We start from the raw sequence: 21,028 nt of genomic DNA on the forward strand, positions 1-21,028 counted from the left end.
CTGAGGGATGAAGAGCTTGTTAACTAATATTTAATAGGTTTAATACGTATTTTGTTCCCTCTTTTCGTAAGGTCTGTTCAAATTGGTCCTACTTTTTTTCAAAAGTTCACTAAGATCCCACTTTTCGCAAAAACGATGCACGTTAGTCCTTTTTTAGGTTTAATACGTATTTTGGTCCCTCTTTTCGTAGGGTCTGTTCAAATTGGTCCTACTTTTTTTCAAAAGTTCCCTATTTTGATCCCTATTTTGATCCCTCTTAGTGAACTTTTCGTATTTTGGTGAGCTGTACATTTTTCGTTGAGGTGAACTTTTGAGGGATCAAAATGTACAGCTCACCAAAATACGAAAAGTTCACTAAGAGGGATCAAAATAGGGATCAAAATAGGGAACTTTTGAAAAAAAGTAGGACTAATTTGAACAGACCCTACGAAAAGAGGGACCAAAATACGTATTAAACCTAAAAAAGGACTAACGTGCATCGTTTTTGCGAAAAGTGGGATCTTAGTGAACTTTTGAAAAAAAGTAGGACCAATTTGAACAGACCCTACGAAAAGAGGGACCAAAATACGTATTAAACCTATTTAATAGTATATTTTCCATTTAACTGTTAGTATAGTATATTTTCCATTTAACTGTTAGTATTATCCGGTAAAGTTTATCGTTGAAGTTTTTTTTTTACGTATTTTATTATCAAAACTCTTGAATATTTTATCAATCCATTATACTTGCAAAAAAGAATAACTTGTTATAAAAAGAAAAGTTATAATAACATTGCTCTATATATCTTTTTATGCAATACTCATAATTTTTGTTAAAACTTTTAACAATTCAACGAAATGAATAAAGATTGAAAATTTTAATGATAATACGGTTACAGAAATTTGATAATTTCTATTTTTTTTTATTATTTTTTGATCATGAACAATCTTTAAAGAGATATATCCTATTACTTTGTAATTAAATTATTAGTATAAAATTAATAATAATCAAATGATAAAATATGCAATTTAGTAAAAAATTAAAATTAATTTCCACTGTCTTCTGAAATTTGTTAATATCTTAAATTTAATTGAGGATATAAATATATAAAATAAAAATATGTTTAAGAGGAAAGAAATAAGTTTTAATTAATCGAAATCTCTTAAATCATTTAAAATTTGTATGTATTGCTTTACAATTAACTTTTTTTTTTCTGAAGTTGTCTGTTTAGATAACTATATAGTGGGAGATTTTAATATATTTCTGCGCATAATTTCATTCACAGATTATTTAAATATTTATTTAAAAAGTTAGTTTTTTCCTATATTGTTTTTTTATACAATTTTGTACATTATCTATATGTTAATGTAAATATTTACTAGTATAATTTAAGAGTTAGAAACTTTAATGTAATTTTTTATCATATCTATAGATCTATCTATAAATATAACAAAAAGAAATAGCACAAATAGCAAAAACTTCACATATGTCACATATGGTCATTTAAAAAAATGAAAGAAAAATTGGTTCAATTTTTGTAAAAAATTATAAACAAAAATGACTATATGACACAATATATTTGTTAACATATTGCACACTCGCTAGACTATGTGTATTATTATATGGTTGATATGTGTCATTATTTTAATAAATATAACAAAAGAGAAAGCACAAATACAAAAAGTTTGACATGTTTCACATAAAGTAATTTTAAAAAAATTGAAAGAAAATTTGGTTCAACTTTCCTAGAGATAGAAAGAAAAATACTATGTGGCAATATATATATATATATATATATATATATATATATATATATATGCTAACATGTCACAAACTGTCAGGCTACATGTTTATTATTAACCTTGTTAGCATAAAGTTGAAGAGAAAAAGTTTCAATGATTTCTCAAAGTCAAAGTCAAGTCAAAGTCAAGTCTCAAGTGTTCTTGTTGCAAGAAGATTTTCATGAAGACTTATTTTGTATTAAAACTTTTGTAATTTAGTAGATTTATGTATAGGACCTGGTTTATCTTTGATTCTATATATTGTTTACCTTAGGTTGCGTTGAAAAAGAAAACCTCATTTATGACTTGATTATCAACTTATGATAATCGATTATGAGTAATTAATTATGACTTGCCATAATCGATTATCACGAGTAATTATGAGAATTTTTAAGCAAATTTGTTACTGTTGTGCATTCATTAAATGCATAATCGATTACCATAAGTGGATAATCGATTATCACACGTTAATTAGTTGGCAATGGATTTTTGGAGGTACCCTTAGGTGAGATCTTTATAAATTAGATTGAAACTCTAATTCTAAAATACGAAATACATTTATTTCGAAAATCTTATCTTTTTAGCTGTGTGATAAGTGTGTTCTAGGGTTTGTGTAACCCTTGTGTGTTGGCTTTGAGAACTTGATATAGAGCGAAAACTTTCACGGGAGTTGTGATTGAGTGTTGTTATTGTTGCTGAGTTACATAGGTTATAACACCTCTCTTGGGGAAGTGAGTTTCATCTCTTCGGGTAACAAGAGATGTGTTATAACCTTAAACTGTTTTATTTTCTTTGTGATTGTAACAGTTTGAAGCGTTAATTCTCGTTTGAGATTAATAACTAGACGTAGGATCTGTGTGATTCAAACCAGTATAAAAATCACTTATGCAATTTTCTCTCTTCCTTACTCTTTAATTTGTTTAAATTGTTGTAAAATAATTTATATTTTACGAGAAAATTATTAAAGGTATTATTTGCGTTAAGAAACCAATTCACTCCCTCCCCCCTCTTGGTTTGTTGTACATGCTAATTATTTTGTTGCTCCGCTTTGACAATTGGTATCAGAGCTTGCTTTGATAGTAATTTAAAATGATAGGGCAATATCAAACCTTTGTTGAGGGTGCCTCTATCAATAGACCTCCATTGTTTACTGGAGAAAGCTATGTTTTTTGGAAAGTGAGAATGCCAATTTTTATGGAATCTATTGATAGTGAGATTTGGGAAACTATCACAAATGGTCATTTTGTTCCTATTGTGTTTGTTAACAATTTGCAGGAATTCAAACCGCGAGAACAATGGAATGTTGATGGCAGAAGAAGATCCTAATAAGACGTAAGAGCTTGTAACATAATATCATCTGCTTTAACTGTTCATGAATTTTACAAGATCTCAACTTGTAAAACTGCTCAAGAGATGTGTGAGATGTTGAGAGTCACCCATGAAGGAATTGATGATTTTAGGAGAGCCAGAAGAAATACTTTAATCCAAGAGTATGATATGTTTTGCATGAAGTAGGGAGAAACTATTGTAGATGTTCAGAAGCACTTCACACATATAATGAATAATCTCATTGGGTTAGGTAAGTCCTTTGATAATGATGAATTTAATATAAAAATTCTTAAATCTTTGGAGAGGACTTTGCAACCAAAGGTGACTGCCATTAGTAAGTCACAAAATCTCAACACCATGTCAATGACTGCATTGTTTGGTAAGTTGAGAGAACATGAACTGAATCTCGAGAGATTGAACGAGGATAAAGAGAAAGGAAAGAAAAACACTCTGGCTTTCAAATCTGATATTGATAAAAGCAATCATCTTAATGAAGAAGAAGACTCTAAAGAAGATGAAGAAAATATGGGTCTCTTCATTAAGAAATTTAACAAGTTCATGAAGTCCAAGGGCAAAAGAAGATTTAAAAATGGGAAGAAGGAAAACAAGGAATCACCATCAAACTATCGTTGTTATGGTTGCAGAGAAAAAGGACACGTGAAGGCAGATTGTCCAAACCCAAATAAAGGTGAAGAAAGAGGCCAAAAGAAGTTCTTCAAGATAAAGAAGACATATATTGCTTGGGAGGAAGATAATGAATCTACAACAAGCTCAAGCGACTCTGATGAGCAAACCAACATATGTTTGATGACTGATGATGACATCTCAGAAAATCAAGTAAGTATTTCTAGCGATTCTGAAAATTTAAATTATAGCGAGAGTGAATTGCTTAATACATATAAAGAATTATTATTTGAATAAGAGAAATTAAATAATGCTCATAAGAAATTAAAAAAGGAATTTAAAGAATTAAAATCAAATTACGAAAATATTCTTGAAGAAAATAAAGAATTGAAAAATAAAATTTTATATTATGAGAAAGGTAAATATAATAAAAGTGAAGAATGTATTTTATGTTCAAATAAAAAGAAGCCTCTTGATAAAACAATCAACGCTGAAAGTAATAATAATTTAAAAAACAAAAAAGTTGTTAAACATGTTCCTAAAAATAATTATAATTACTACTATTATAATAATGGTAATAAAATTAAAAATGTTCCTAAATATAATTATAATTATCATGATTATAATTATAAAAATAAAATTGTTCCTAACTATAATCAAAATTTTATTAATATTGTGGAAATAATATGTTAATATTGTGAGACATGAGCATGTTTACATCGAATGAAAGTTGTTAACACTATAAGAAAATTTTTAAATAATGACAAATTTTAGTTACAAAAAATATGTTTAGAGACTAATTTCTTAATTAGTGAGTAATTTATTTGGTACTCAAAATTTTGATAGCTAACTTCAATTACCAATTTAAAAATCAATTCATAATAAAAAAAAATTAGTTATCAATTTAGTGGCCAATTATAATTTTTTTATTTATAATAGAAACTATTTTAATTATCAATAATTTTCAATTTATAAATTGATATCTAAATTAATTATTATTATTTATAAATTTCTTGTAGTGTAATTTGGATGAAAATGAATACGTGGAAATATAGACGTGTGTTCAACTAAAAGGTAGAGATAAGATATAATCTATGTGGGTAAGATAATTGGTTAATTATGGTCAAAGTGCCACATAGTCTATTATGTGGGTAGATAATTAGTTGTGGTGAAAGTGCCACATAATCTACATTTGTTGAGTATAATTAATTACGTCAATCACTTAATCAATTATGCTGGGCTCCCTGAAACACTTATTTAGGTGTGAATGAGATATTTTTGCTAATCAAAGTAACCTAGCAATAAAAGAGCACGGAATGCATAATTTATGATAGATCATATTATATTAGCTTTGTCGTAAAAATTACATATTGTATGAATGAGTATAAGTACGTTGTTAAAGAATAACATGAGATTAATTTGTGTTGTGGATTGTAGTTTTATGTTTCTGTATTTATTTCTTTGTCTAATTTTAAGTTGTTTAAAATAAGTCTTTGATAAAAAAAATCAATTTTATAACACTATTGACTTGTAAGTATACATACCATTCTTTTAATGTATTTACAGAAATAAATAAATTTTAAATTAACAAAAACTGTTTTCAGGTGCCTGATTTTACTTTGCATATTTATGAAGATCTATGTACATTAGAGTTAATTATTAATTAGTAAATACAATTTAATATTTACATAATTTTCTCACAGTTTAATTGGATATGATAAATCTTTACATAAAATAAGTACCAGTTTTTCTGACATCCAAATGGAAAACATTTAAATAAAGGAAACCATAAGAGAAAGTAATAGATAAATTATGTTTTAGAACTGTTGAAAATGCAATTTTATTTTATTTTAAATGAAAACAATAGAAAGAAAAGCTTTGGATATGATCTGATCAGAAATGTTGCATGAAATCTTTTCATCAATCTGATCCAGTGAACAGTGGTAAAGGATTTGAGTTAGATAGCATTTTGACCTGGAACTTCTTCGCACATAAGATGAACAAGTGAAGAAAGTGAAACAAAACCACAACTGCAATTATGATTTTCCAAACCGTACGGAGAGGCGCGTTCACGGTATCAATTCTGTGGGCAAGGTGATTTGGTGTCACCAATCGCTGTGCAGAAACGTAAGCCAGACTTATTGAAGAGAGTGCCAAGAACAACACAATGGTCAACATCGACATCATGGGCTTGTTGTCAACCCGAAGTCCGCTAATGAGCACCATCACCACGCAAAGAGAAGAAAAGAATGAGACAGTGTTGAATGTCGCGAATCTTAGGAACCCTTCATGTGCCAAATCATAAGCCAAAACTGCAGTGCCTCCTTTACATATGCCATAAGAACTGCAATTGAGTCCACCAGAGAAAGTGTCTTCTTGCCAAACCCCACCTGGTGGACTAATTACTGACTGAAAAGTCATGGAGGCTATCACAGTGGCCACTACCATCAAACTCCCACGTTTCTCTTCTATCCAATTTGGTCGGTATTGCAGGTATTTTAACCATAGGGTCTCCCAGAGTTTCATTCTCTTGGCTTCTTGTGGTGGTTGAGTAGGGATGATGCTTGGTGATGGTGATGCTGACGATGATCCTTGTTGTTTTTCAGTGATCATTTGAACTCCAGCTTCAGTTAGCATGTGTTCGATTTTTAGGGTTATGAAATCTCTTGGACCACTCTCCATCACCTCAAAATTTGTTAAGCCTGCTTCGTTTAAAGCTCTAGCTGCTGTTCTCATTTCTGGTAGCGTGAGTAAGTATTTTATGGTCTGCAAAAATTATGGATAAACGAATTATTTCTTGTTTAATTTGTTTTATCAGCATACTGACATGCACTGTCACCAACAGAAAATATTTCACTTGACTTACCTAAGCTCATGCATTTGTTGATCATACGAGAAGTCTAAAATCTTACAAAGTTGTTAAACCCTAATGAGATAACAATTTGGAAGAGTCTTTATTATGAAATGAAAATGATGCATGAACATATAACATAATAAGTGAGATAGAGAGAGAAAAATAGAGGTTTGTGCGTCACTTTTCACTGTAGAATCTGTTGACTTTTTAAACTTATTTTAATGAGCTTTTGGGTCTAATTCATGAGTTAACAACGAATATGTGATTAATTAATATTTATCTAAGACACTTTAGATACTAAATGGTACCTTAATTTGTTTGAGCTTCACTGCTAGATGCAGAACTGTGTTACCCTCTTTGTCTTCGGCAAGCAGAAACTCTTGGTTCATTGTTGCTGATTGCATAAAGAATTTCAAGGCCTCCAAATGATTATACCTAACACAAAAGTGCAAAACAGATCCATTGTCAGTGATACGATGAATGGAGTCTGGTCTTGTTTTGATCAACTCTTGAATAGCTCCTACGCGTCCCCTCATTGCAGCCAAGTGGAGAGGAAGCATGTCATCTTTGTCTACAGCATAGCAAACATCGGGGTTTGTGAGCAAAAGTAATTTCACAACCTCACTGTGCCCTTCGGCACAAGCCAGATGAAGAGGGAAACGTCCTTCGGAGTCAGCTTCACTAACTAAACTGGGTTTTATTTTGACAAGAGCCTCACAGAATTCGAAATGTCCAAGCAAAGAGGCTATGTGTAATGGGGTGTCACTGAAGGGAGAGAGTGAAACTCTATTCAGAATTAGAGGGTTCCTATGGATCAGGGTTTGTAGGGTACTTACACAACCCTTTAGTGATGCTTCGTAGAGTGTTGTTATTGTGTGATCCTCTAATGTTGGAGTTGCCTTCACCTCCATTATTATTAGAAAGGGTAACCAAATGAAAGATGTTTCTTAGGGAAGCCAAAGAATTGGTTGATATATATAGAAGGTAAGATGTATCACACAGAAGAAGAAGCAACAACCAACCCAGTATGCAATCCATGAGACCTGACCAAAAACAGGAAATAGTCTCCGACGTTGACACTGGCAGTCAATGGAAAGACTTCAACACGTCAAACACTAATATTTCAGAAGATTCAACATAGCTAGTCAAGGTATTTTGTTAGCAAATCAATTAAAGTTGTTCCTATTTGGATCTTTTTCTGGCTTCCTAGAATGTTTATTATTCAATCAAAGAGCTTTAGACGAGAAGGAGAGCATCACGAGTGTTGGGAAGACAAGTGAGTCTAAATCTTACATTGGATAAAAATGAGAAAGGAGAGTACCATGTAAGAATGAAAACCAATTAACTCATTGCTTTAAAATTTTGGGTTGAGAGTAGTGTCAATTACTTATGTAGTTGAGTTCAGGCTCATTAGTGGTCTTGCATCAAAAGTCTTCCTGCCAAGGGTTTTAGGCCGTTAAGATGAAAGTTTCACAGTGGGTAGAAATGAGAAAATAGAGCACCATATAAGAACGCTTCCTAACTATAATAAAAACTGGAAAAAAACTCAATTTAAAAAAACTACTTAATCTATCTCTATCTTATATCAACCAAATAAAATAATATTGAACCTAACTAAATAAATGGAAAATCAAAACTACCCATCTTTATAAAAATTAAACTAAATATTACTAGATTAAACTAATAACATAAGACTCAAACAAAATTACTAATTAACCCTTAAATTTTTCATCCTTTACGTTAATAAGACAAGATGTTTATTAGAGACCAAACTGTTTAGCAACTTAAGTTTTGAAATTTAACCAACAACATTAAACAAAATATCACTTTCAAAGAAATATTGTTTTAAAAGAAAAGAGTCTAAAAGAAATATTGTTTCAAAAGAAAAGCGATTAGAAGAAATATATTTTGGAACATCTTTTCTGAACGAAAACAAGCTTGTAATAACTTTTTCTAGATTATATTGTCCAATAGAATTTGTTTTTAAAACAACGTCTGACAACAGGAAATGTCTATCAAATTGAATCATATAATGAATCATAAAAGAAGGCTTTCAAACACATCGTTTAAATGAACTTTGTTTTGCAAACAACATTTGGAGAAAGGAAGCATTTATCTCAATGCTCATATACACACTAAAGCTTAAAATATGTTTTATTCAAATAGTGTTAATAAAGCAAAACGTCTTATGAAATGTATCGTGTCTAAAGAAAATTTCGCTAAACGCTATAAATCACAAACATGAAATACACAAGAAAAACATTAAGGGAAGGGTGAATGGTGTTTTTCAAATTCTTTTCGCAAAGTAGTGTCTAATGACTTGTAAAGATAATTATGAATTGTAAAATTATTATACGCTAGTTTTTAATGAGATAAGTAAATGGAAAGCGTTTTGGATAGGAAAGTAGTAAACCACAAATTTTACACTGGTTCACTTAACCTAAGCTATGTTTGGTTCTTCGTTAATAACTCTTGAGGGGTTTCACTAATCTTTTCAAGATTACACGAGTTTTGCCTCTCTATGATCTCATCGAGTATTCTCACCACTCTTGGTTACAACAAGTATTAACACCACTCACGGTTTCCTAGTCAACATGACTAGACTAAGTTTAGCCTCTCCAAGATCTAACCCTAGGTAACTGTCTAGACATTCAACTCAACCCGAGTTGAACAACGAAGTATTTTAGTTCTCTTCAGAACTTACAACAAATCCATAAATGGATTTTCTACAAGGTATAGACGGTTAACTCTCAACAAGAGGATATGTGTTTTAATATAATACAATCTGTGACACTTTAATGTGTTTCTCTTTTTTACAAAGATTTTTTTCTTAAGAGATATTGAACTTCAGACGATATAAGAACACTTTAATCATTTCTCTTTCTTTACGTTGTTATTCTTCTTATGTTATCTTTCTTGTGTTTTTCATCAATAACATCTTCTCTTCAAGCTTTCTTCTATATATAGTTTCTCTCACTACAAAAAAGAAGGGCATTACCGAAGGCCAGAAGCCCTCGGAAATAGCCCAAAACCGTCGGTAAAAGGTAATTACCGAAGGCTTATCGACGGCCAAAGAGCCCTCGGTAAATCGCTTGTCGCTAACATTTACCGAGGGCTTTTGACCTTCGGTAATTACCGAGGGCCAAAAGCCTTCGGTAATTACCAAATAGCTGAAAAAAAAAGTATAATGGAGGGTACTCAGTCAAGGGTCTGGTAATCGTTTACACCAACCCTGTAAACGATTACCCGAGAGAAAATTGGAATTTGTACAGAAAGTCCAACACAGGTACTCAGTCAGGTGAACATGGGTCACCATTGAAAAAAAAGTGACTTTTAGGCACTTTTACACTTGTCTTAGGCTATTCCTTGTGTTTCAGTGGTGGGAGAGGGAGGTTAGTGATGTGATTATGTCCCAATGATGGAGGAAAGTGATGTTTTGGCACCCCATGATGGAGGAAAGAAACAATGTTTATGAGATGAGCAACTTGAGTGAGATAACATGCTGTCAACTTTGACCTTTGCTGGCTATTTTACTGATAACTTTTCCCACCGACCTCGAAATGATGTGATTCTTTTTTTATTAGAAACTAGACTCAAAAATCTTTCCAATGACTACTAATATGTAATTTTTGGACATTTGAGTTGGTACAGTTTATTGTTTCAAGTTAGCGTTTCATATATTTTTGCCAACTCTGACCTTTGCTTGTTCTTTTGCTCATAACTTTCTCCACCGAACTCCAAATGAGTTGATTCTTGTTTTGTTGGAATCTATACTCAAAGACCTTTCAAATTATGCTTTAGAAATCAAATTTACACCTTCTTTGACACTGTAATCGATTACAAGGACACTGTAAACGATTACCCGAGAGAAAATTGGATTTTGTACAGAAAGTCCAACACAGGTACTCAGTCAGGTGAACAGGGGTCACCATTGTTAAAAGAAGTGAGTTTTAAGCACTTTTGATCTTGTCTTAGGCTGGTTCTGGTGTTTTAGTGGAGGAAAGTGATGTTTTGGCACCCCATGATGGAGGAAAGAAACAATGTTTATGAGATGAGCAACTTGGGTGAGATAACATGTTGTCAACTTTGACCTTTGCTGGCTAGGTAATTCTTTGCTTTTGACAAGTTTCCTAGCTTCATTCCACTAGTTTAGACATGTTAGGATGTTCACATACCTTAGAATGAGTCTACATTAGGTGAAATGACAATTTGTCACCTTATAAGTACACTTTTTAGGTACTAAATACTCAAACTTTGAGTTTTAGGTGAAGAGAAGCCACTTGCAGCGTGAATGAAGTGAAGATAATTCCACCAGCAGCTGCAGCTACCTACATGGTCTAGTTTGCAGCAGTCTAGCCACGTAGAGAAGCTTCACTCACGGCCTTTGAAGGAGGGGAAACATGTCCAGCAGCTGTAGCTACCATCACATCCAGTTGGGAAGAAGAAGGAAGCTCACGGTTTCTTTGAGAAGCATGGCAGCAGCTCACGTTCAAAAGAAAGGCTTCTATGGAGTGGAAGAGCTAAGAGAGAAAAGGAGATGAGTTCAGGGCTGAATGGAGTTGGACGTGTGAAAGAAGAGGAATAGGGAAGGAAAGTCCAGCCACCACTCATGGTTGGCAAAGCTCCAGCTGCAACTCATTACTTTCAAAGTGAAGAATTTTGCAAGTTGGACAACACAAGGGCCACCACTTAGTTTGGCAAAGCTAACGTCCATGACAGGAATTCCAAATTAGTGAAAGTGTTGACATGGCCTACATAGAAAAGAGCTACCACCTAGCATTAGATAATTTTTCTTTGGCCTAAGAAAAGTAAAATCGTAAAGTTGGATGGAGAAAGGGCCACCACATTTTATTTTTGGCTGGAAACGTGATTTAAAGAAAGCAGCAAATGGAGATGGAGAAGCCACATTCAATACGTAAAGAAGCAAGCTTCGGAGTTGAAATGAAGAAAGCACCACGCCCACATGAGAAGCAAATCACACGGTCCAGCAAGAGGGAGAGAGGTGGACAACAACGTATGCATCCAGCACATGTTTTGGAATAAAATAGGGAGCTCACGGCTGAAGAAAAATCAAGTGGTTCATTGGCTGGAAAGAAGAGTAGCTCACGGCCATGGCAAGTTATCTAGATAGTTATTTGACAATAAAACAGACCCAAAGAAATAATGAATGGTCAAACTATATATGACTATGACAAGGCCTTTCCAGTCAGAATAGACCCTGTCATCCACCTAAAATGCTCTTCATTTCTTTTAGCCTATGTTTGGTACATTCTAGTTTTAAATTAAAACAGATTAATTAAGATTAATAGTAGTGCTCAATTACATTAAACACAACACATATATACCTGGTAGCTTTCCAGGTTTGCATAAAGGAAAAAACATGGCAACAATGCCTAACGCAATTGAGGAACCAAAAATGAATCCCCTGAGTTCAAGTTGAAGCAAAACAAAGTTACTCTCACTCAGCAGAATAATTACAATCATACCATAATTTATCCAATATCAATCACACAACATAATTTCCAGAATTTAGCAACATCAACTCAACCATCGAAAACAAACTCAAAAGCTAAAAGTAGTTTTTATACAAGTACCCTTTTAATCACACCAGATTTAGAATCCCATTCTATTCTACTACGTAGGCATGCATTCATTAACAACTACTCAATTGAACCCCAATTGAAACCCCAATTAGAATATAATAGATCAAAGAAAATTGCAAAACTGCTAGCATTCAATAGAACTAACTGAGATATTATAGCCACCACATTTAGTACAATAAATCAATCATACCAGATCCCAATTTTCTCTTTTCAATTCAGCAGGTATCTAAGTAAAACTACACTTAACTTCCATGTAAACTTTACTAGGTTCTACACAGATTATAAGCAAACTAATTCCACCGAATACCGAAACATCAGACACAGACTTAAAACCACATAATTAAATTATATACTCTTTAGAAGCAATAATCATAGCCACCAGGAAACACTAATACGGTCAGACTATATGAAGTTGTTTTATGCATAAATTTTTTTTTCTTTTCAACACAAAGCATATGCATCAATCCCTCCTATTAATAACACTATATAATAGTTCTAGATTGTCCAAACAAACCAGTCAAAACTATTAAGAGTTCACTGAAAGACAATAATAATCATTTCCAATTATATCAGTAACCAATGTGCACAGTTAGAACCTCAATTAGGATATGAGGTTTTATCGCGCAACAAAATGCCCCCTTCATGCTTAAAACACCTAAACAAATAGTCCATTGTCCAATTAATGACCTTAGTTAATCAAACCACAGTCAATGACATCCACTAATTTGATACAACTGCAATAAAGCATGTCCAAGAGTAATTGAGAATGAATTTTAAACGCACAACTTACCTCAACTAAGATAGCCCTTGACGATGGCAGCCTTTGTACACCACGACGGCCACGCCCCACAACGACCACTCCAACGAAGTCCCTCAACCAAGTTCCTTCAATCATATACTAACAAGTGAATGAAAACTAGATGAAGGCAGCAACAATGTCTGGACTTCAGCAAAATGAACATGACAGTGTGAATGAAGTTCTGTGGAACTTACCTCTACCAAGATACCACTTCACGAGCACGACAGCAACAGATGCCCACAACGGCCCCTCCGACAGAGTCCCTCAACCTCTACACCACCAGCCCTCAACAAACCAACCAACCCAGGACGAACCCTAGCCCCCGACTCCCCAAAAACACCACGCACCGTGAACCAAGACCGATCAACGCACCACTCACCACCGTGACGGACCACCACCGGTGACTAACGAACAAAATGACCGAGCGTGAAGAAAGGGAGGGAACTGTGTGAAGAAAGGGAGGAGATGGGCAAAAACGACGAGGCTGAAGAAAATGAAATTGGGGATCGAAGAACCCGATTTCAGACTTAAGTTAGTCAGCTCCTTACCGACGGCTTGACAGCCTTCGGTAATCGTCTCAATACCGAGGGCTTCAAGGCCTTCGGTAAAATGCCGTCTGTAATTCCCGCTTTTCCAGTAGTGTCTTAAAACATGACCATTAGACAGACAAGTTGACTTCTGAAGAGTTGGTAGCCTTTACATGTGAACTATGACTTTATTCTATTTTGTAGGGTCCATAGCTTTTTCTTATAGCCTTAAGCAAAAACTTAAGATTGTACAATGTGATAGAGCACATGGCTTCAAGGAAAACATTCCCAGAATGTTCTTTTTTACTCACAATGTCTTTTTCTTGGGTGTCATGATTTTGATCATATCTTTCTGCTTAATTGATCTACATAGATATCAAGAAACACAGTACAAGGAAAATACAATTTACCTACAAATTATTACATACGAATCTGGATCAGTACGTAAATGACTTGTTACATACAGATCTTACCTATGGATGTATGAAATTGCATTACATACGGATTTTTCCGTATGTAACGGGAGAAAAATACTGATTACAGATGGATTTTGAAATAATTACTAATTAAAAAATAAAATAAAAAGTTTTGTAAGGTGACTTTGCAGAAGTTCTTTCACTCCTTCTTCCTAGCATCCTACTTCTCCATCGAGACCTGCTTGTCCTTCACTCGAATCCTTATTCTCCGTCACTAGAAGAAAACCTATTTCTCTCTCACTTGAACCATCGTTCTCCCTCATTGGAACCTTGGACTCACACTCCTTTTCCCTTAGTCGATCCCTCCTTTTGCCTCATTCGAACCCTCTTTTTTTCCTCACTCGAACGATCGTTCTCCCTCACTCAAACCCTCATTCTCTCTCACTCGAACCCTCGTTCTCTAGTAATCAAACCCTCACACCCGCACCCTCGTTCTTCTAGCCATCTATAAGTGTTCGTGGTGTAGAGTTTGTCAATTGGAGACTCATTTGGTAAAAATGTTGGTTCATTCCTAAATACCTAAATTTGTGAAGTCCAAAACCGTACTACCTTTGTTTTTTTTGTGGTGGGCACAAACATTGTTTGGACAATTTGATTGAGTTGTCAGTGTTGCGTTTAGTCAATATTCAGAGGCCTTTCAAGATATGTTTCCTTATGTGTGTTTTCTATTTGAGAATATAATTTTAAGGTATGTTTCCTTGTTTGTGTTTATTGTGTTAAGTGTTGGATAAAGAGAATTGAGGTGAGTTTTGGGTGTAGGGTAGTAACAGGCCCTTGTCTGTGTAGTAGGGGTTGGTTTTTGGATGTAGTTAATACAAGTTTATGTTTAATATAAAGTTAGAGAATGATGAGTGAATAGTGCAGAAATACGAATATTTGTAGTGTCTATCTTGATGTCTTGACTTGCTCAAGTAGTGTAAGATGCACTTGGTTGTAGCAATTAGATGGCCAAATCATCAGGTTTTAAGTGTAAGGGGAATCGACCCTTGTTTATGGTTTATGTGGTTTTGGTGTGTGAAATAGATGAGGGAATCAACGTGTTCATAGGGCTATGATGTTTATATTCTTTATGATGTTCTTGGTTTTCTTTATGTGTTACATTTCATGCTATTTTGGCTAGACCTACGATAATGATTAAGTTCAAATTGTGTATTTTTGTTTGTCTTAGGCATGACATTGAATACATGAACCTTAATTGTAACTGCGTAGAATTTTCCTTTCGTTGAGAAACTTTTAAATCTCTTGATGCAATATTTTATTTTGTTATGTTTGCCATATTTATAGGTTAATCTTGATTATTGATTTAGGGAATAATGAGAAACCTTTGATTGGATTAAAAGGTCAATTTTCTTTTGGGATTTTGTGGTTGTAGTACAAAATATGTGCATAATAAGATAATAATTGTTTCTAGCCTGAATCTTAAGAGTTGTTATCTTGTTGCTGCATTAAGGGTTATTTAGTAAATTATATTATGAGTATGATTTGATCATTTCATGGTTGATAAAACTAGCTAGAGTGCAAAGAAGTTTTTAGACCAATAAAGAATTAAACAAAGGTCTGAATGTGTAGATGATTGATTAAATGTTTTTTAATATGAGGAAATAATTGTTTTAGTAAGTTGTAAGCATTTTGGTTTGTAGACCTTAGTATAAATAACGTTAAAGGGAATTAAGGCTACAATGGTTGGCTATCAGTGTTTGACAGTGGAATAAGTGTGTCTGGAATAAAATGAATGTTGTATGTGTTTTTAAAACCTATATGTAACATTACCTACGAGCATTTTACCTATGGATGTTTGTCCATATGTAATCTGTAGGTAACACTGCATTACCTACAAATTTTTGACTTTACATACAGATTTTGGTCGTAGGTTATAGCATTTTTCTTGCGGTGACAGTATACAAACATTGAAGTACTTTTTTCGTACATGCATTAAATGTTTTGAATGTTAATAAGTGTTAAGCAATATAGCGTGTTCAAAACATTTCATCATTTGTCATTTTATTCATAAATGCATCGTCTGGTAAGACAAATAACATGTATATTCATTAGATGATATACACATGAGATGCTTTTTTTAAGGCTAAAACATTTAGAGTTCGTTCGTCAAACGTTGTTTTCTCTAGAAAGCTTTACTTGATATAACATTGTATTAAATAAAGATCTCTTTTTAACGTTCATGTTATATAATAGATAGACTTTTGTTTTCGTAAGAAGCTAGCTAATTTTGTTCATATAGTCCATTGAGAGAATTCAATGAGAGACACTTTCTTTCGTACGTTGTTATAATTTTCCTACAACAATATTTCGTTTAGTGCTTTTTGTTAAACTTCAAAACTTGGGTTGCTTAGATGATTTATTCTCTAAACAATTTTGTCCTAAAAAAACAACTTTTGAATATAAGCATCCAATGTTTTACACCATCTGATAATTATATGTCGAATGCTTTGTTAAACGATGCATTTATTAATGAGTTAACAAATGATAGAATGTTTTGAACTCGCAATACAACTTAACATTTATCAATGTTCAAAACATTTAATGACACTATATGCACGATAAAGTGCTTTGATGCTTGTATACCTTGTTTTTTATATTTGTGCATATCATGAAAGTACAAAGACTTGATTAGAATCACTGCACAAAAGATAAATGTAAAACTCGAGAAAAAATATAGAAATTAGAAATAAAGTAGTCTTGAGACTTCGATGTTTTTCTTTGGTAATTGGTGTTTTGTGTGTACCTCTTTGTTAGAATATAATTGTTATGTTATTTCTTTGATTTTATTTTAATAAAGTGCAACACATATTTTGGTATGTTTGTTGGATTGTGATAAATGTGTGTTATTACAAATGTTATGTATTGGTTTGTTGGTAGAGATGTTGTCTAAGATTGAATGGTCGTGGGTTCAATTCCTAGGGGAAGGTTTAAGAAAAACTTAGATTTTTTCTTAAGGACAAAAAGGTATTTTAGCCTTTATTAATTTGGTGTAGAAATTAAAATAGGAAGGTGTATGAAGGAAAAACATGAAAATTAAATAATATGGAAATTTAGTAAAAGAAGATTACGTAAATCTTAGAAAATTGGGTGGTTTTGTTTGGATAAACAATGGAGAAATGATAGGAGATATAATTTAGGTGATTTTTAGTATTTTATTTAAAGTAGGTAGTGCGATCTTTTTGGAACAACTTTTGGTAGAGAGAACATTCCGTGAATGTCTTCTTTGTCTCTAACGTCCACTTCGAACTTATATATTACAAAGTAGGTGGATGCTTGACATAGGTAATCTGCACAAAGTAGGGTAGATATACATGCAAGAAAATATGTCATTTCTTATCACTTTTGTTGTTTTGAAACATTATGCATTTAATACTCTTTAATGCACATTCAGAACAACTATAAGTTTTTCAAAAAATTTATTGCTCAAGCAGAATTTGATCGTTTAAGCATTCTAGTAGGGATACTAAATAGTTCATGAAAGTTTCATTGTTGGATGAAAACATCGTTTAGCATTCTAGTAGAGATACCAAGCAGTTTATGAAGGTTTCATCGTTGGATGATGTTAGAAATAAAGAAGCTTGTTTCTCAACACCAAGAGGGGTGAATTGGTGATTTATAAAAATGTGCACTTTTCAAATCTTTTTGCAGAAATAGAATGATCTTTAAAACTTTCTTGCGCTGTAAGTAAAGTACGTATGCAATGAAATGTAAAGAGATAGAGAAAGAAGATCAAACACAGTTTTTATCTTGGTTCAGCCTCAATGCTTACATCTAGTCACTCTTCCAATCAACCACTGATTGAAGGATATTTCACTATAATGATTGGAGAATTACACCAAAGGTTTCACAGTGAACGCACCCTCACAATGTAAACACCTTTCCCACTCAAACAATCAAATATAGAAACGAATACACCTGCACACACAGAACCACACATTCTTGCTGCAGAATCCCTTTGAGAATCCCCTCTCAAAGTCTAAGAGCTCCTCGCTCTCCTTCCTATTGCACACGAACAGGGACACAACATAATCCACTAGTGCGGAATTGTTTTATGATCACAACAAATACACCTCAACAGTGCATATACGATCAGTCTGTCAAGTTCTCAAAATTTCTCTCAAGAATCCTTCAAGTTTCTTCAAGATCTTTGCTTCTTGATTCTTGGAGCGTCAATGCAATCTGTAAAACTATCTCAGATGAAAATTGTCAGATATGAAAATGTAATTGATCAAGTGTTCTACAGATATACAAGCAATGCGTCAATTTATGGTTTCTGTCATAACAAACACAAAGTAATCGATTATGTTAGTAGTGTAATCGGTTACATAATAGAAAATCAGATGTAACAGAAATACAACTAACTCAACCCATAATTGAATGCACAATAAATGTAATCGATTCTCATTTAATGCAAGTCAAACATATTTAAAAAATATGATCGTTAGAGCAATTTGACTCAGCTGAAAACAAATTTCAAAAGATAATAGACTTAATTGATTACATAACATATGTAATCGATTAAGTTTAACACTTAAACAAATTTTGAAAACTTTCTCTCTTCAAAAACTCATCACAGAACATTTGAAAATGATATATGCAAAGACACGAGTTTTAATCGATTCACCAATTAATGTAATCGATTCTAACTTGTTTTTGCAACAGTTCAAAACTAGAGCTTTTGTGCTTGTGGTTTTCATTATTCAAAGAGCGCGTTTAGCAAGATATCTTTCAACATATATTTTTCGAACAAGGTTTATATCTTATAGCATTGTTACCAAAAACATTGTTTTGTATCTTGTAGTGAGAGCTTATTTAGCATTGTTTAGAAATAGCACGAGTGTGTTTAGCAAGACTTTCATACAGTACATTGATGTATTTTATGAGGAAATCGTTTGATAGTATGGGTCTACTCATGAATTGGTACATTTACAAAAACTTTTTTCTCAAAACGCTTATTTTTTAATTATATTATTTTTTTTGTTTATATGTGTTTGTTAAACTTCAAAACATATGAAAAGATTTAGACAATTCAATCTTATAGAGAATCTTCTCTTAACAAATATTACTAAACTCAATCTAATAAAATAAGACTGAAATAAAAATACTAAGTAATTCTCAAAATTTAATTTATCCCAAGAAAGAGAACCAAAATAAAATTTGCATAATAAGGAAAGGGAAGCAACGTCGTGTTCTACTTTGCGTTTTTGGAATAGATTGTAAACAACGGCACGTACATATGACTTCTAGGGTGGAAGTGTGTGTGAGGGGATGGAAGCAAAGTCATGTTGTACTTAGTCAGTGGTCGCATGTACGACGTGTGTGTTGGTTTGCTGAACTATGCTCCAACGAGTGGTTTGATTGTTGACAACTGAGCTTGGTTGAAGACCAAGGATTTGGATGTCCCAAGTATCAAGACCGATTATTTATCGTTTCATCCTTTCAGTAATTAACAGTTTTCTTTATGCTGTATTTACCTTTTTTCTTTCTCTACAATTTCGTTTTTCAGTAAATGGTTTCAGTTCATCGACATGGTTAATTCCACAAGATGGGATCAAAATGTCAACATTTAGTCAAAATTATTTAATTAATTTTTGATAACTTAATGTGAATAAAAAGAATTCGGTTCTTCCATAGCGCTCAATATATGTTTTCCTCATGGTCCTTGTCAAATTTCTCATAAGCAAATCCTGCTTCAATGAAATTGGTAGAAAACTATATATTGGTAGTTTGAGATTCAAAGGCCCCAAAATACAAATGATATTTGTTCGCATAATACAAATGAATTGATAGTTGTTCTCGTGACTAGTACATTAAAAAAAGAACGAGAGGACTGGGGATAATATATGGAACTATTTCACATATACAGCCCTTCAGGCACCCCTTCTTTCTTCTTAAACATCACTTTATCTTTGGCCTTCTTAAAGTCGGCATGAGTCACCTAAACGAGACAACATAACAAATATTAGCAATAATATATCATAAATTGGGGAGAAAACTTTAAATAATTTATATAGATAAAGATATACAATACAAATACAATAAAAGGAAGAGGCAGGAAAATATCTGCCTTTTACAGAAGGATATACTCAAATTTCATTTCATCCCAATTAAGCCTTAAACTCCTATTATTAACTTAAAAATAATAGTTTAAAAACTGTTATATATATATATATATATTAAAAACATCTATTCGAGATAAACTGCGAAATCCCAAGTCTATTTGGAAGGCATAAAATTTAGGATCATTTTATACTGTTTTCGCTGATAAAATAAAATTAAAAGCTTTAGTTTTGTTTATCATTAGTAACTTAATCCCAAGTTAATAGAAGGGTTCATTTAATAAAAAGAGTAAAAGTCTGAGTACAGAGTTCAAGGAAACTAAATTTGCAAAAATATTGTTTAGGATTGTTACGAGTTCTTTTCTCTTCTTTTCCTAACTTATTTCTAGTTTCCTTTTGTTTTCATACTACAACATTAAAGGAGTACAAAAATGACTTTTTATTATAGGTAAAATTGATCTATTATAATAGGTGGATTGACATCATAGTTTTGGTAGTCATAATAGGTGTTTTTTTATGACATAGCGAAAAAGTATGTCATAATAAGTGGTTGTGGTTGTGGAGATGTAACAGTGTTTGTCATCTTATAAACGTCCTCCTTTTAAAGAAAATAAGTATAATAATATATACATCCAAATACAACAAATACATAAGTAATTAAGGCAAGCATGAAGAACAATACTTATTAAAATTAGCTTTGCCAATCTAGCTGACCAAACAATAAAATTTCCTAGAGCTTGTCCCACTCTTTAAACCTCCCACTAGGCACAAGAACGTGAGCAGAAGAATCTTTAATATCTACAACCACCACTTGCAACATATAATCTTTAATGGTGCTTCCCAAATTATATATTTTTCATAAGACTTACTTAGCACATAAACTATGTCCTACAAGTTTGACATCATCAACCAAAACCAATTATACTATGATTTGGTCAAAAGAACTTTGTAATGCAATTGACCCCTATAATACTAACATTATGACAATTCTAAGAGA

General features: G+C 32.7%; 1 protein-coding gene across 1 annotated transcript; it reads right to left on the reverse strand.

Annotated features, from left to right (window-relative positions):
- Positions 1–5,633: 5,633 nt before the first annotated feature.
- LOC108327498 (ankyrin repeat-containing protein BDA1) lies at positions 5,634–7,478 on the reverse strand. The gene is made up of 2 exons (XM_017561194.1): positions 6,876–7,478; positions 5,634–6,479 (listed from the first exon to the last, which is right to left on the reverse strand). Exons 1-2 carry the CDS (start codon positions 7,476–7,478, stop codon positions 5,634–5,636), a joined length of 1,449 nt encoding a protein of 482 aa, XP_017416683.1.
- Positions 7,479–21,028: the final 13,550 nt, after the last annotated feature.

The sequence above is a fragment of the Vigna angularis genome, chromosome 2, assembly GCF_016808095.1.
Source record: "Vigna angularis cultivar LongXiaoDou No.4 chromosome 2, ASM1680809v1, whole genome shotgun sequence".
Taxonomy (NCBI): Eukaryota; Viridiplantae; Streptophyta; class Magnoliopsida; order Fabales; family Fabaceae; genus Vigna; species Vigna angularis.